The 15,090-nt window shown below is 40.4% G+C and overlaps 1 protein-coding gene across 1 annotated transcript in view; it reads left to right on the plus strand.

Annotated features, from left to right (window-relative positions):
- Positions 1-1,556: 1,556 nt before the first annotated feature.
- The window catches only part of txnl1 (thioredoxin-like 1), a 32,324-nt gene continuing 18,790 nt past the window's right edge, over positions 1,557-15,090 (plus strand). Inside the window, exons 1-3 of the mRNA XM_059989686.1 lie at positions 1,557-1,786; positions 12,972-13,068; positions 14,844-15,014. Of these exons, the coding sequence (XP_059845669.1) occupies positions 1,692-1,786; positions 12,972-13,068; positions 14,844-15,014 (363 nt within the window). The 5' untranslated portion in view covers positions 1,557-1,691. The remainder of the gene's footprint in view (positions 1,787-12,971; positions 13,069-14,843; positions 15,015-15,090) is intronic.

Genomic DNA, 15,090 nt, shown 5'->3' on the forward strand with positions numbered 1-15,090 from the left:
ACTAACATAGCTGATTGGTAGGAGCCAGCAAGAGAGAATTAAAGGATCCTTTTTCTGGTTGGCTGCTAGTGACTAGTGGTGTTCCACAGGGTTTGGTATTGGGACCACTTCTTTTGGTGCTGTATATCAATGGAATAGATGGCTTTGTTGCCAAGTTCGCAGATGATACAAAGATTGGTGGAGTGGCAGGTAGTGTTGAAACAGGTAGGATGCAGAAGGACTTAAACAGATTAGGAGAATGGACAAGAAAGTGACAAATGAAATACAATGTTGGAAAATGCATGGTCATGTACAGTACTTAAATAGTAAAAATAAATGTGTGGACTATTTTCTAAATGGGGAGAAAATCCAGGTATCTGATCTGTGGAGGGACTTGAGAGTCCTTGGGCAAAACACCCTGAAGGTTGGTGGTGAGGAAGGCAAATGCTATGTTAGCATTCATTTCAAGAGGTCTAGAATACAAGAGCAGGGATGTGATACTGAGCCTTTATAAGGCACTGGTGAGGCCTCACCTTGAGTATCATGAACAGATTTGGGTCCCTCATCTTAGAAAAGATGTACTGCCATTGGAGAGGGTCCAGAGGAGGTTTATAAGGATGATTCTGGGAATGAAAGGGTTATCGTATGAGGAAATTTTGATTACTCTGGGTCTGTACTTGATGGATTTCAGAAGGATGGGGGGGGGGGGAAATCTCATTAAAATCTTTCGAATGTTGAAAGGCCTAGACAGAGTAGATGTGGAAAGCATGTTTCCCATAGTAGAAGAGTCAAGGACATAGACTCAGGATAGATGCGGAGAAATTTCTTTAGCCAAAGGATAGTGTATTTATGCAATTTGTTGCCACATGCAGCTGTGCAGGCCAGATCATCTGCTGTATTTAAGGTTAATCGGTCATTGTAAATTGTCCTATGATTAGGCTAGATTTCAGTAGGTCAGCATGGCTCATTTGGCCAGAAAGGCCTGTTCCACGCTAAATATTCTTACACCTTATTGCAAAGCACCTGCACTGTAGCTGTTACACTTTATTCTTCAATCTGTTGTTTAACTTTGTTCTACTCTTCAATGCACTATTGTAATGATTTCACCTGCAGTCTTACAAGTCATAAACACAAGATGGTTAAATGTCTTGGTCCAAAGACTCGACTGTTTATTTGTTTCCATGGATGTTGTCTGACCTGCTGAGTTTCTCCAGTTTGCAAGAGAAGTATTTCACTGTACCTTTGCACATGCGACAAGAATAAACCAATTTCAATTCTCTGCTGGCTTCATGACTTTGCAAAGAAACTCATGCCACCTGCCAGATAAAGAGGGGCAACCCTAATTAATGCCTCTTGATCTCCTGGCCTGCAGGAAGGGCGCTAGTGCAACACCTCCCCGTTCCCACCATGACTTAGCAAAGAAATCCAGGCCACCTGCCTGGACGCAAGGACGACGGCTCCCGACGGCCAGAACCTCCTTTGACTGACTACCTTGTCCACCAATCATAAGAGAAATTGACCGACAGCGCCGGGCTCCAGAGCCAATAGGCGACGGGAAGAGGTGGGGGAACGTTTTTTATTGGCTGCTGGTTTTCTCTGCGCGTTTGCGGCCGGAGCGCGTTTTTTCCCCATTTTAAAATCAGATTAATTTTTTTAAAATTAAAGTTGAGGCCGCTCTCGGGTGAATTATCGCCGGGTTCAGTTGCGTGACGATGAGGGTGAAAGTGGTGGAGGCGGACGCCGAGTTCCAGCCCGAGCTGACGAACGCCGGCTGCAGGTTAGCGGTCGTGAAGTTCACTATGAAAGGGTGAGTTGTCACTCGGGGACCTGGGGTTGGTTTGGGTTTCCTGCCCGAGGCCCAGGCTTTGCGGCCTAACTGGGAGCCCGGGCGGATTGTGGGCATGGCGCCATCCCCCTTTCTGTGCCGACCGGGACAATTTAATGCCAGTGCTCGGAACGGACTATCATTAACACGAGAGATACTGCTGATGCCGGAAATGCAGAGTTACACACACACACACACACACACACACAATGCAGGACCTGATGAAGGGTCTTTGCGGAAACATTGACTTTATATTCCTTATCATAGATTCTGCCTGACTTGCTGAGTTCCTCTAGTAATTTGTATGTGTTGCTTGGAACAGAGGAAGTTGTATTGGTTTGATCAATGGAGTCTGCATTTGGTCCTGATTGAGGGTCCCGACACGAAAAAGTCCATTTCCTCTCCACAGCCTGACTAGCTGAATTCCTCAAGCATTTGTGTGTTGTTCCAGATTACTAGCAGTCTCTCTGCTGACTGGGAAGGGGTGGGGCGGGGAAGAAGACATAATGGTTGGTATACTGCTCTTTAGAGCAGTAAAAAGAAACCAAAACAATCTGTACTTCAAGTTTATTGTCATCTAACCATACGTGCATACAACCAAACGAAACAATGGATTCATCCGGACCTTGGTACCCCATAATACACGTACCATATACAACACAAAACAAAATATTATCTTAGATGCGTTCATAATTCAAAATGCATGTAATGTACACAAACAGTACTGTAAACAGCTTGCTGTTCTAATGGTGAGGCCTTGGTGTTGGCAGGGTATTCATTCGTCTCACATCCTGGGGGGAGAAGCTGTTACCCAGCTTATCAATTGATTGTGGGATGGATGATAGGGATTTTCAACTTAAAAGGTATTCTAGATCAAAATAATAATGCTGAGAGAGTATTGCCAATCATGGTGAGGTTAATATTGGCAATGGGATAATTTGATAAAGCTGGGTAATGCATTTTAAGCTGTTTCCTGGATTAGTTAGTTTTAAAAATTAGTAAAAAAAAGTTTTGCAGGGTATGTGTAAATATCAGAAGAATAGGATAGTTGGAAAATCATCTGGAAGATAGTTTAATTCACTTTAAGAATAAAATTAAAAATGATGGCGGTAGTTAAAAATGCTCATTTGTAAGGAGCAGTAGTGAAAAACTTTGACCAAGGTCGTCTAGCCTCTTCTGTTGGTAAATAATTTTTTTTAATTACTTCAGTACATTGAGATAGAGCAAGGGAAAAGCAATATCAGAATGTCGAATAGTGTTACAATTTTTTTAAAAATGTATAAATTGATGACTGTGTATGGTGAAATGCAGTTTAAAGAGAAAACTTGACTTGATGAGTAATTAATAACAGAACATTACAGCACAGTACAGGCACTTCAGCCCACAATGTTCTGCTGACTATTTAACCTACTCTAAGAATTTACCCTTGGATCCACAGACCTCCTCTGTTAATGGTAGGGGTCCATGGCATAAAAAAGGCAGGGAACCCCGATCTAATCCGCCCCTTCCCAAAGCCTTCCGTTTCTCTTACATCCGTTACTATTTGTAAACACGGCTAATTATTTTTACATTTATAGAGTTGAAAATACTTTTATGTGACCAAGTTCTGTGAGTTAAATAGAAATTATAAGTTAATATTTAAAGCAGGTAGCTGAGTAATGGGAAGTCACAGGAGTATATAGTAACCAGATAACTATGACACTTTTGAAAGGGTATGGAAATATGTGATGGATATTTTAAAGTCAGTCTATGATTTTTAACCTTGGATTTTTATGAGAGGAATAGCATTCAAACAGATTTATATAAGATAGATCAGACCACAACTTGAGTGTTGTAAATGCAAGAGATTCCGCAGATGCTGGAAATCGAGCAATACTTTGGAAGAACTCGGCAAGTCAGGCAGCATCCATGGCATTTCAGGCTGAGCTCCTTCTTCATATTTAGCGCTACAGCACGGAATAGGCCCTTCTGGCCTTCGACCAAATAGCCCAGCAACCCCGGACAAATCTGATTTAACCCTAATCTATTCACAGGGCAATTTACAATAGCAGTTAGTCTAACCAGTAGCTCTTTGGACTGTGGGAGAAAACAGGAGGACCTGGAGAAAACCAATGCCTTCCACAGGGAGGGTGGATGCCAGGATTGAACTCTGAACTCCCATAACCCTGAGGTGTGATAGCATGTTGCTAACCGCTGCGCCACAGTCATGCCCTGTAATGGTCTCAACCTGAAACTTGAGTCTTGTGTTCTCATCTGTGCACTGTACTTGATCATGACCTTGAATGGATGCAGAACAGAAATATTGGAATGATCGTAGACTTCAATATAATGAAGAATATTTAGAAAATTGTAAATAATTTCAAGAGAGTAAACAAGTCAAGACATGTTTCTAGTTGCAGATGGATTAGAAACCCTAGAACAGATGGAAGTTCTTGGCAAAGACATTGGAGGTGATATGAGGAAATGTTTTTTTTTACAGTGTTTTGGTGTGATTTGGAATGATTTGCTTGAATGTGTTGGAAGCAGCTTCAATAATAACACTCAAAAGTGAACTGAATAATTGGAGGATGCGGTAATGGAGAAAGAGCAGGAGAGGACAACCTGGATTGATTCACTAAAGAATCAGTGAAGGAGGCATCACCACCATCACTGTGTTGAATGATTAGTGCTGACCAATCAACATTCCATTTTGCTCAAGTTACCTATTAATGGATACCATTTCTTGAATGCTAGGCCTCTTTTACAGATCTGGAAGAAGAGATTAGCTTTATTTGTCATATGCATATTAAAACATTGAAATATACAGTGACTGCATTGTTTTGCATCAACGATGATCACAGCCCAAGGATTGTGCTGGGGCAAGCCTGCAAGTGTTAACAGAATAACATGCCCACAACTCTCTAACCCTAACCATACATCTTTAGATTGTGTGAGGAAACCCAGGCAGGCATAGAAATTACATACAAACCCCTTGCAGGCTGTGTCGGGAATCGATTCCCGATGGGTGATTGCTAGCACTGTAACACAATTGCTCTAGCCACTACGTTACTATGCCATCCCAAATCTGTAGTTTTTTTTTAAATCTAATGTCTTCACCAGCCCTTTTCCCAAGCAAACCACTTTCCTATCTCCTTACTGATATTCATTCCTCACAGGTCTTTCATCATTCTTGCCTCCTCCCAAATTTTTAAGTACCGTTTCTGGAAATGGAGTGTTTATAGTTTCATTGTACTACAATTTAATAAATGTCACAAATGACATTCCATCTGTCTTTGAGTATAGCAGGGGTTCCAAACCTGGGGTCCAAGTGCCCTTTGCTTAATGGTGTTGGTCCATGGCATAAAAAAGGTTGGGAACCCCTGGATTATAGTAAACCATACCTCCTCAAGAACTTGCTTGCACTGTTTGAGAAGGCGACTCCACCGTCCTTTAGCTCATCTTCATTGTCTAACTTGGGAGGACTTTTCATGCCTGATTCTACTCTGTTCAACTGCAGTCAAAGGATAACATTGCAGTAATCTCTTTCTGCTCCCATATCATCGTCGGTGTTTTGGCTGCATTACTTACCGCTCCTCAAGTCTGCTAAATTGGTGACCAATCAAATTCTTTTGCTGGCTCCCTTGTTGGTGACATCAATTAATAGCTTTTTTTAGATACTGTCACTCTTTCATTCCATTCTATTATCATCATTCCTCTTTGAATAAAACCTAGGACTTGTACCCCTTTGAAACTGCAACCTCTTCTTCCATCTCTCTTTCTCTGTAAGCCCCTACATAGGTGTTCTACTCTCCTTTTGGATCCATCTGTTTAGACTTAATTGCAGTTGGATGGATCCAAGTGGAGAGTAGAACCTGTATGTTTGTTTGAGAGTACAAAATGGTTGCACCACAGCCTACTATGGAAATACCAATGCCCAGGAATGGAAAAGTCTACAGAAGTGGTGGATACAGCCCAGTCCATCACAGGCATAGCCCTCCCCACCATTGAGTACATCTACTAAGAGCACTGTCAGGGAAAAGCAGCATCCATTATCAAGGAAACCCACCATCCAGGCAATGTTCTCTTCTTGCTACTATCATTGGGTAAGAGGTACAGGAGCTTGGCCCCTCACACTATCAGGTTCAGAAACAGTCATTTACCTACAACCATCAGGCTTCTCAACCAGCATTGATAACTTCTCTGACCTTAGCACTGAATTGATTCCACAACCTACAGACTCACTTTCAAAGACTCTAATTCTCAATATTATTTATATAAAAATTTTTTATTTGCACAATTTGTCTTTCATGCATTAGTTGTCAGTCTGTTTAGTTATAGTTAATAAATTCTCAGAATGAGGAATCAGGTTTAATATCACTGACGTATGTGAAATTTGTCTTTGCAGCAGCAGTAGAATGTAATACATTGATAAAAGCCTGTGAATTACAGTAGATATATATATATATATCAAATAGTTAAATAAGCAGTGCAAAAATAGAAATAAAGTAGTGAAATAATGTTCATGGATTCAGTGTCCGTTCAGAAATCGGATGGCAGAGGGGATGAAGCTGTAACGGAATTGTTGAGTGTGTGCCTTCAGGCTCCTGTACCATCTCCCTGTTGGTAACAATGAGAACAAGACGTGACCTAGGTAATGGAGGTACTTAATAACGGACACTGCCTTTTTGAAGGACTGCTCCTTGAAGATGACCTGGATACTATGGAAGCTAGTTCCCATGATGGAGCTGACTTATTTTACAACTGTCTGCAGCTACTTCAATGTTGTGAAGCTGCCACACCCCTCCTACCAACCCCCCCCCCCCCATACCCGACGGTCATGCAGCCAGTTAGAATGCTCTTCATGGTACAGCATTAGAAATTGACTTCCTTTATTTTTCGGTAATGCTTACAAGAAAACGAACCTCAAGGTGGTATATGGTGATATTTATGTACTTTGAAAACAAATTTACTTCAGCATGAATGTACTGTAAAATTGTCACAAAGGTGTCATCTCTTCTTGACAACACAAAGCCAAATTGTGCTTTCAGTAACTGAGCACCCTATTGTAATTAGCCCATTTCTCAGCACTTAACCCATAGCAGTCCATCCTGTCACATTTCAGGAATTCCTGTAAATGCTTAGTCAAGGAGTACAGTACTAAAGTAGGCTCTTTGATCCATCTAGTCATTGCAAACCATTTAAACTGCTTAGTCCCATCAACCTGCATCCATACCTCCATACATACCCCTCTAATCCATATACCAATCCAAACTTCTCTTTATGTCAAAATTGAAATCACATCCACCACTTATGATCCACACACCTTCTAACTGGAGAAGTTTCCCCTTGTGTTCCCCTTAAATATTTCACCTTTCACCCTTAACCCATGACCTCCACTTGTAGTCTCACCCAACCTCAAGGCCTGCTTGCATTTACTCTATATACCCCTCATAATTTGATATACTGTGTCAAATCTCCCCTTAATTTTCTATGTTCTAGCAAATAAAGTTTAAACCTATTCAATCTTACCTTATAACTCAGGTCTTTGTAAATTTTCTCTGTACTCTTTCAATCTTATTTGCATTTTCCTGTAGGAAAGTGGCCAAAACTGCATACAATACTCCAGATTAGGCATCGCCAACATCTTGTACAAGTTTAACATGACATCCCATCTCCTGTACTCAGTACATTGCTTTATGAAGGCCAATGTGCAAAAGATTTCTTTAAGACCCTATCTACCTGTGATGCCACTTTCAATGAATAATAGATCTGTATTCCCAAATCCCTTTGTTCTATCACAGTCCTCAGAACCCTACTGCTCACTGTAAGACCTACTGTAGTAGGTCAAACAATGGTCCCAACACTGATTCCTGCGACACACCACTAGTTACAGGCCATCAATCAGGGAGGCAACCATCTACCACTCCCACAAAGCCAGTGTCTGACTCAATTTACTGTCTTATCTTGAATGCCAAACAATTGAACCTTCTTGACCGACTTCCCATGTTGGATCTTGTCAAATGCCTTGCTGAAGTCCATGTAGACAGCATCCACAGCCTTGCTTTCATCAACTTTTCTGGTAACTTTCTTGAAAAACTATCAGATTGGTTAGATGCAACCTACCATGCAAAAAGTCATGCTGACTATCAGTCAGTCCCTGTCTATCCAAATACTAATCAGTCCCTGTCTATTCAAAAGCCCATATGTACAGTCCTTTAGAATACCTTTCTATAGCTTTCCCACTTCTGATGTCAGGTTCAGTGGCCTATAATTTCCTGGTTTATGTTTAGAGTCTTTCTTAAACAGAGCAACAACGTTAGCTATCCTCCAATCCTCTGTTGCCTCAGCTGTTTCAAAGGATGATTTAGATATCTCTGCCAGGGCCACTGCAATTTCTGCACTTGCCTCCCTCAGGGTCTGAGGGAGCAACTTGTCAAGCCCTGGGGATTTGTCCACCCTAATTTCTCTCAATTCTCAATGTAATTTATATATGGTTCACAGATTGCCTCACTTCTGTCGATTCTGAGTCGTCTCCTGAATAAATACAGATGCAAAAAATCCATTTAAGATCTCCCCATCTCCTTTGGCTCCATGCGTAGATTACCATTCTGATCTTCCAGGAACCAATATTGTCCGTTGCAATCCTTCCTTTCTTTACATATTGGGAGAAGGCCTTGAAATTCTCCTTCACTTTTAGAATAACTTCATGCTTTCTTTTGGTTCTGATTTCTTCCTTCGGTGTTCTCTTGCATTTCTTACACTCTTTAAGTACCTCAATTGTTCCTTCCTGCTATGCAACTCCTTTTTTTCCCTTAACCAGGGCTTCAATAGCTCTTGAAAACCAAGGTTCTATAAATCTGTCGCCCTTTCCTTTTATTCCGACAGGCACATAAAAGCTTTGTACTCTCAAAATTTTACTTTTGAAGGCCTCTCACTTAACCAAGAACACCTTTGCCAGTCAACTATCACCTACCATCTCAACACGTTTCTTGCAACAGTCTGCGATCTCTCTCCAAATTTGTTCCTGTAAATCCCTTGGACTGTTGGATGGTATGTAAAATAGCCTAATTAATGTAGTTGTACCTTTCTTATTCCTCAGTTTCATCTATAAAACCTCACTAGACGAGTTCTCAAATCTGTCCTGATTGAGCACTGACTTTTTCCCCTGACTAGTAACCATTTTAATCCCTCCCGCTGTATTGCGTCTAAAGCAATGGAACCCTTTAACCGCCTGGACAATACAAACACCTATGTCAGGATGCTGTTCATCGATTATACCTCAGCACTTAACACCATAATTCCCACAATCCTGATTGATAAGTTACAGAACCTGGGCCTTTGTATCTCCCTCTGCAATTGGATCCTCGACTTCCTATCTGGAAGACCACAATCTGTGTAGATTGGTGATAATATCCTTTCCCTACTGATGATCAACACTGGTGTACCTTGGGTGTGTGCTTAGCCCACTACTCTACTCTCTCTATACCCTTGACTGTGCGGCTAGGCATAGCTTAAGTACCATCTATAAATTTGCTGATGATACAGCCATTGTTGGTAGAATCTCAGATGGAGATGAAAGGGTGTACAGGAGTGAGATATACCAACTAGAGGAGTGGTGTTGCAGCAAAAACCTAGCACTCACAGTCAATAAGACAAAAGAGCTGATTGTGGACTTCAGGAAGGGTAAGACAAAGGAGCACATCCCAATCCTCACAGAGGGATCAGAAGTGGAGAGAGTGAGCAGTTTCAAGTTCCTGGGTGTCAAGATCTCTGAGGACTTAACCTGGTCCCAACATATTGATGCAGTTATAAAAAAAGGCAAGACAGCGACTATACTTCTATTAGGAGTTTGAAGAGATTTGGTATGTCAATAAATACACTCAAAAACTTCTATGGATATACCAGGGAGAGCATTCTGACAGGCTGCATCACTGTCTGGTATGGGGGTGGGGGGGGGTGTGTGGTGTTACTGCACAGGACTGAAAGAAGCTTGTAAAGGATGTAAATCTAGTCGGCTCCATCTTGGGTACTAGCCTACAAAGTACCAGGACATCTTCAAAGAGTAGTGTCTCAGAAAGGCAGTGTCTATTATTGAGGACCTCCAGCAGCCAGGACATGCCCTTTTCTCACTGTTACCATCAAGTAGGAGATACAGAAACTTGAAGGCACACACTCAGCGATTCAGGAACAGCTTCTTCCCCTCTGCCACCGATTCCAAAATGGACATTGAACTCGTGAACACTACCTCACTTTCAAAATATATATTATTTTTTGTTTTTGCATGCTTTTTAAATCTATTCAATATGCAAACACTGCAATTAATTTACTCATTTATTTATTATTATTTTTTCTTCTTTCTTACGCATTGCAATGCACTGCTGCTGTTAGCGGTGATAATAAAACTTATTCTGATCCTGCCCCTCCTGCAGCCACATCTCTAATGGCTACAATATCGTAATTCTATGCGTTGATTCATGCCCTGGGCTTTTTTAATACAAATTGAAAAGTCTAGATTTGAACAAGCTCATTGTCCACGTTAGAGGTTTACATTCTCTTTCCTGCAATACTTCTTGCATTGAAATATATGCAACTCAGAATATTAGTCCCACCATGCTCAACTGTTTGATTTTTGACTTTGTCTGTTCCTTGCAATTCCTTCAGTCTCTTCTATTCAGGTCCTACTTTCCCTGGAAGAGAGGCTAATGATCCAAAAATCTGAAGCACTCCCTCCTACACCAACTCCTTTGGCACTTGTTAAACTGTATAATCTTCCTTTTACATGCCTCATTTTCATGTGGCATAGGTAGCAGCCTTGAGATCATAAGATCACAAACCTGAAGGTCTTGTCCTTTAACTTAGCACCTAACACATTCAAGTCACTTTATGGAACCTCATCCCTCTTCCTGCCTGTGTCATTGGTACCTATATGGACCATGACCTTTGGTTGCTTATCCTCCCACTTAATGATGAGGACTTGATCAGAGATATCTTGGACCCTGGCATCTGGAAGGCAGCATACCATCTGGACGTCTTGTTCTCGTCTGCAGAACTTCATGCGGGAATTAATTACAGCTCCACTGTCAACACTTGTACCTTCAGCTGAATAGGCTTTTTCCTTCTCACATCTTTTTACTCCTTTTAATGAATGACTGAAACCTTTATTATCTATTCTGATATTTATCTAATACTTGGTCAATTGGCTTAGGCTAAGTCCACACTAGACCAGATAAATCTGTAACCGAAGCTTTTTCACTTTGTTTTGACCCTCTGTCCACACTGAAATGGTGTTTTCCTCCCCCCGAAAATTGAGCTTTTCTAAAATGCTCTCCAGAGTGTTTAAATATGAAAATGCCGATTGGCCGGTGTAGTGTGTAACGGGTAACCGAAGCTTTTTAAAAATGCTGTCATGACGTGCTGGAACTATGGCTGTAGGAAATGTTTCCAATACTGTCTGTGAGCTCCCTGTCAGTTGCCTCCATATGTTCCAGTATTTTTTTTAGTTTTAAGTCCTGAGTGAAAGCCAGCAGCTGTCCGTCGTTTGGCAATTTCCTTTTAAGTTTTTCTAGTCCGTAACTGGACAAACGCGATCCAAGTCTTCCATGGTGAGATTCGACACCAAACATGTTGCTTGTTTTCTGTAGATGTGCCCTGCGCATGCCCAGTAGGAGGAGATTCGCCCAAATATCCATTTTAATGTGGACAAAGGTTTAATATCAAGACAAGGGAAGAGAAATGGAGTTGATAATGTTTTCAAGTGAAGTGTGAAAGTAGACAAAGTTGTGCCAAGATGAGGCCACCCTCGGGGTGGAGGAGCAGCACCTTGTATCCCATTGTGTAGCCTCCAACCTGATGGCACGAATATCGATGTCTCCTTCCAGTTTAAAAAAAATTATTTCCCCCCCATTTCCCTATTCCCTATTCTGACCTCTTACCTCTTCTCACCCGCCTTTTGCTTCCGCCTAGGTCTCCTCCTCCTTCCCTTTCTCCTATGGTCCACTCTCCTATCAGATTCCTTCTCCAGCTCTTTACTTCTCCCAGCCACCTGGCTTCACCTATCACCTTCCAGCTAATCTCCTTCCCTGTCCCCTACCATTTTATTCTGGCGTCTTTCCCCTTCCTTTCTAGCCTGAAACGTTGGCTGTTAATTCATTTCCATAGATACTGCCTGGCCTGCTGAGTTCCTCCAGCATCTTGTGTGTGTTGTTTTGTATTTCTGGCATTTGCAGACTTTCTTGTGTTTTAAGTAATCTACCTGATATTTTATGCATTTTATATGAATATATGTATAGCGTGGTCAGGTTTCCATTAGTAAAATGAATTTTGTCTAATAATGTGGCTTGTTACACGTATATGGAAAGAAAACTTTTTCCACCGGTGTCAGTGTATCAAAGTTTATTTAATCTGATGTAATAGATTCTATGTCATGGCTCATAACAACCGAACAAATAGAATCCATATTTAGAATACATTCTGAGAACTGATGGTCGAGGAAGTGAATGTGTTAGAGTGTGTATTGGATGATCTTGGAAATCATTTTTTGTTTATGTAAGTAACTTTTGAGAGTGGAGCCAATAAGTGTGAGTACAAATTAGATAAGGAAAGATTAAGAGGGATGTGAATATTAATTAGATCTGCTTTATTTATCATATATATATTTTCTACATTGGAAAAGTACAGTGAAGTGTGTTGTTTTGCATTAATGATCAAAACAGTCCAAGGTTTGTGCTGGGGCAGCCCACAAACGTCACCATCCTTACGACACTAATGTAGCATGCCTGCAATTCCTGAACCGTATATGAAAATCTTTGGAAGGTGGGAGGAAACCAGAGTACTTCCAAGGAACATTCTCCCCCATGACTGTGTGTGAGAAGTAAAGCTATGAATGATCATACATTCGCGGGGAGAATGTACACAGTCCTTACAGACAATAGTGGGAATCAAACCCTAATCAGTGATCGCTGTTGCTGTAAAGCGATTGCGATAACTGCAATGCTACCATTCCACCTGCAATATATTTCTGCATTATTTTTCCTCATAGATATATGTCCAGGCATAAATTAGTAAAATGGTTCTTTAATGACGATGTGTCATATCACATTCCAGTGAGCTGTTGTGAGTCACTGATTCAAAATGTGCTTATCGAACAATGGCCTGGCAATAATCACATTCTGGTTTTATTTTATTGAAGGTGTGGACCTTGTGTGCGAATTGCTCCAGCTTTCAATGCATTGAGTTCCAAATACCCACATGCTGTTTTTCTGGAAGTTGATGTGCATCAGTGTCAGGTGAGTGGATTAAAATGCCATTGGTTATTTCAGGAACTGAGTAATTCAAGTGCTTTGTACTTGAATTTTAATCTTTCTGACCTGTATGCCTTCCAATCTCTAGTTCTTGGTGGGTGTCCTGGAATGTAAATTTCCCCCTTCCCCCCCTTCTTCTATTCCCCACTCTAGCCTCCTTTTCTCCCTTTTCTTCTCCTCACCTGCCCCAGTCCCCTTCCTCCTTCCCTTTCTCCCATAGTCCAGCATCTGCAGAATCACTTGTGTTAATGCTTTCATTTTTGCCTTTCAGTGTATTTATAGAATTTGAAAGTGAAACTTAAAATTTCAGTCATTGCAATAAAGTATAAATGAAATTATTATTATTAATGAAATCATTTCAGCTTTTTAAGAAAATAAAAAGCCCAGAACAAACTTCATAATTTAATTCTAAATTAGAATGGACTGTTACAATTAGTAGTTATTTAAGACAAGTTTTCTTCCCAATGGCTGCAGTGGTATTGGAAGTGCTAAATAAGCTCATTAATTCTTGGATCCTGTACATATTACAACTGATAAATTACTAAAAATCATAAACATGAGATTCTACCAATGCTGGAAAACCAGAGTAACATGTACAAAATGCTGGAGGAACTGAGTTGCTCTGATAAATTGCTGTGATTCCTTTTTCAAAGAAATGTTGACAAATGTCATAGAAGGACAAATATTCAAGCAGGTACAATTTAACCATGGCTTTCAATTGGATTGTATACTTCAAGTCTCTTACTTGACTCATTTCTGCAGTGCCTTTCCATCATTTGCAGAGCACAAGTCAAGTGTGAGTTGTGAGTATGATTCCAGTAACAGTTAAGTTTAACACCATTCCAAGTAAAGCAATGTCTCGCTTGGTACCCTATCCATCAGCTAAAATGTTCACTCCTACAGCTGGTGAGCTGCAGCTGTGTGTCATCTATAAAATGTATTACACTGCAGTTGCCCATCAAAACTTCTTCAATAGTATCTTGTGGCTTCTGCAGTTTAGAAGAACAAATAGCAAAGACACATAGAGATACCACCATTTCCAAGTTTCATTCTTAGTTGCTCTTCAGCTTTACTTGGAAAGTTAATCACTGTTCTTTTATTATTGGGTCATGGTTAGCAACGCGGTTAGAGCACTCTCACCACAATGACTACTACATTTTGAGTTTGATTGGGTATGGACAATAAACCCAGACTTCTCCAAGATTCTAACTAAGTAACTGTGGATACAGAAGTTTTATTTGTTATCGGAGGTACAATCATAGGTTTTGAGGTGAGAATGCAAATGCAGACTTTTCTAAGGTTCTAACTATCAGTAGATACCAAAGTGCTATTTGTGATCAGAGGTGAAATGATAGGTTTTGAGGTGAAGATATAAAAGAAACAGTAAAGTGCAGTAAGGAAATAATTTCTATAGTGTAAGATTATGCTGTGATAATTATAAATGATTTTAATATGCCAGAAGAAGGTGTGTATGTTATTGAATAGAAAGTTGGAAAAGGCAGTGGGGAAAAAAATATTTTTTTGTACGTACTCCAGGGGTTGATAATCCATTTGTAGAGTCTGTAATCCCACTAAGAATTTTATAATTCAGTTACTGCTTCAGCTAACAGTTCTGTTCTCTCTTCAATGCCACCGATGCATATATTTTTCACCATCAAACAGAATCTTTATCTAGTAGTCTGCATTTTAGTTTTGATTTAAATTGAGTCTGGAATTTTGTGCTATGCATGTTATTAACTGGCCTTGTAACTTACTTTCAGCAAACCGCAACAGCCAATAACATCACAGCAACACCATCTTTTTTGTTCTTCCGAAATAAAGTGAAAATCGACCAGCTTCATGGAGCAGACGCTAATGGATTAGAAGAAAAAATTAAGCAGCATCTAGAAAATGATCCTGGAATTGAAGATTTGGACATTCCAAGAGGATATGTATGTAATATCCTGTGAAACAATCTTTTAAGGATTACATAAATGTAGATTTGCACTTGTATAATGCCTTTTGTGG

The sequence above is a fragment of the Hypanus sabinus genome, chromosome 14, assembly GCF_030144855.1.
Source record: "Hypanus sabinus isolate sHypSab1 chromosome 14, sHypSab1.hap1, whole genome shotgun sequence".
Lineage (NCBI taxonomy): Eukaryota > Metazoa > Chordata > Chondrichthyes > Myliobatiformes > Dasyatidae > Hypanus > Hypanus sabinus.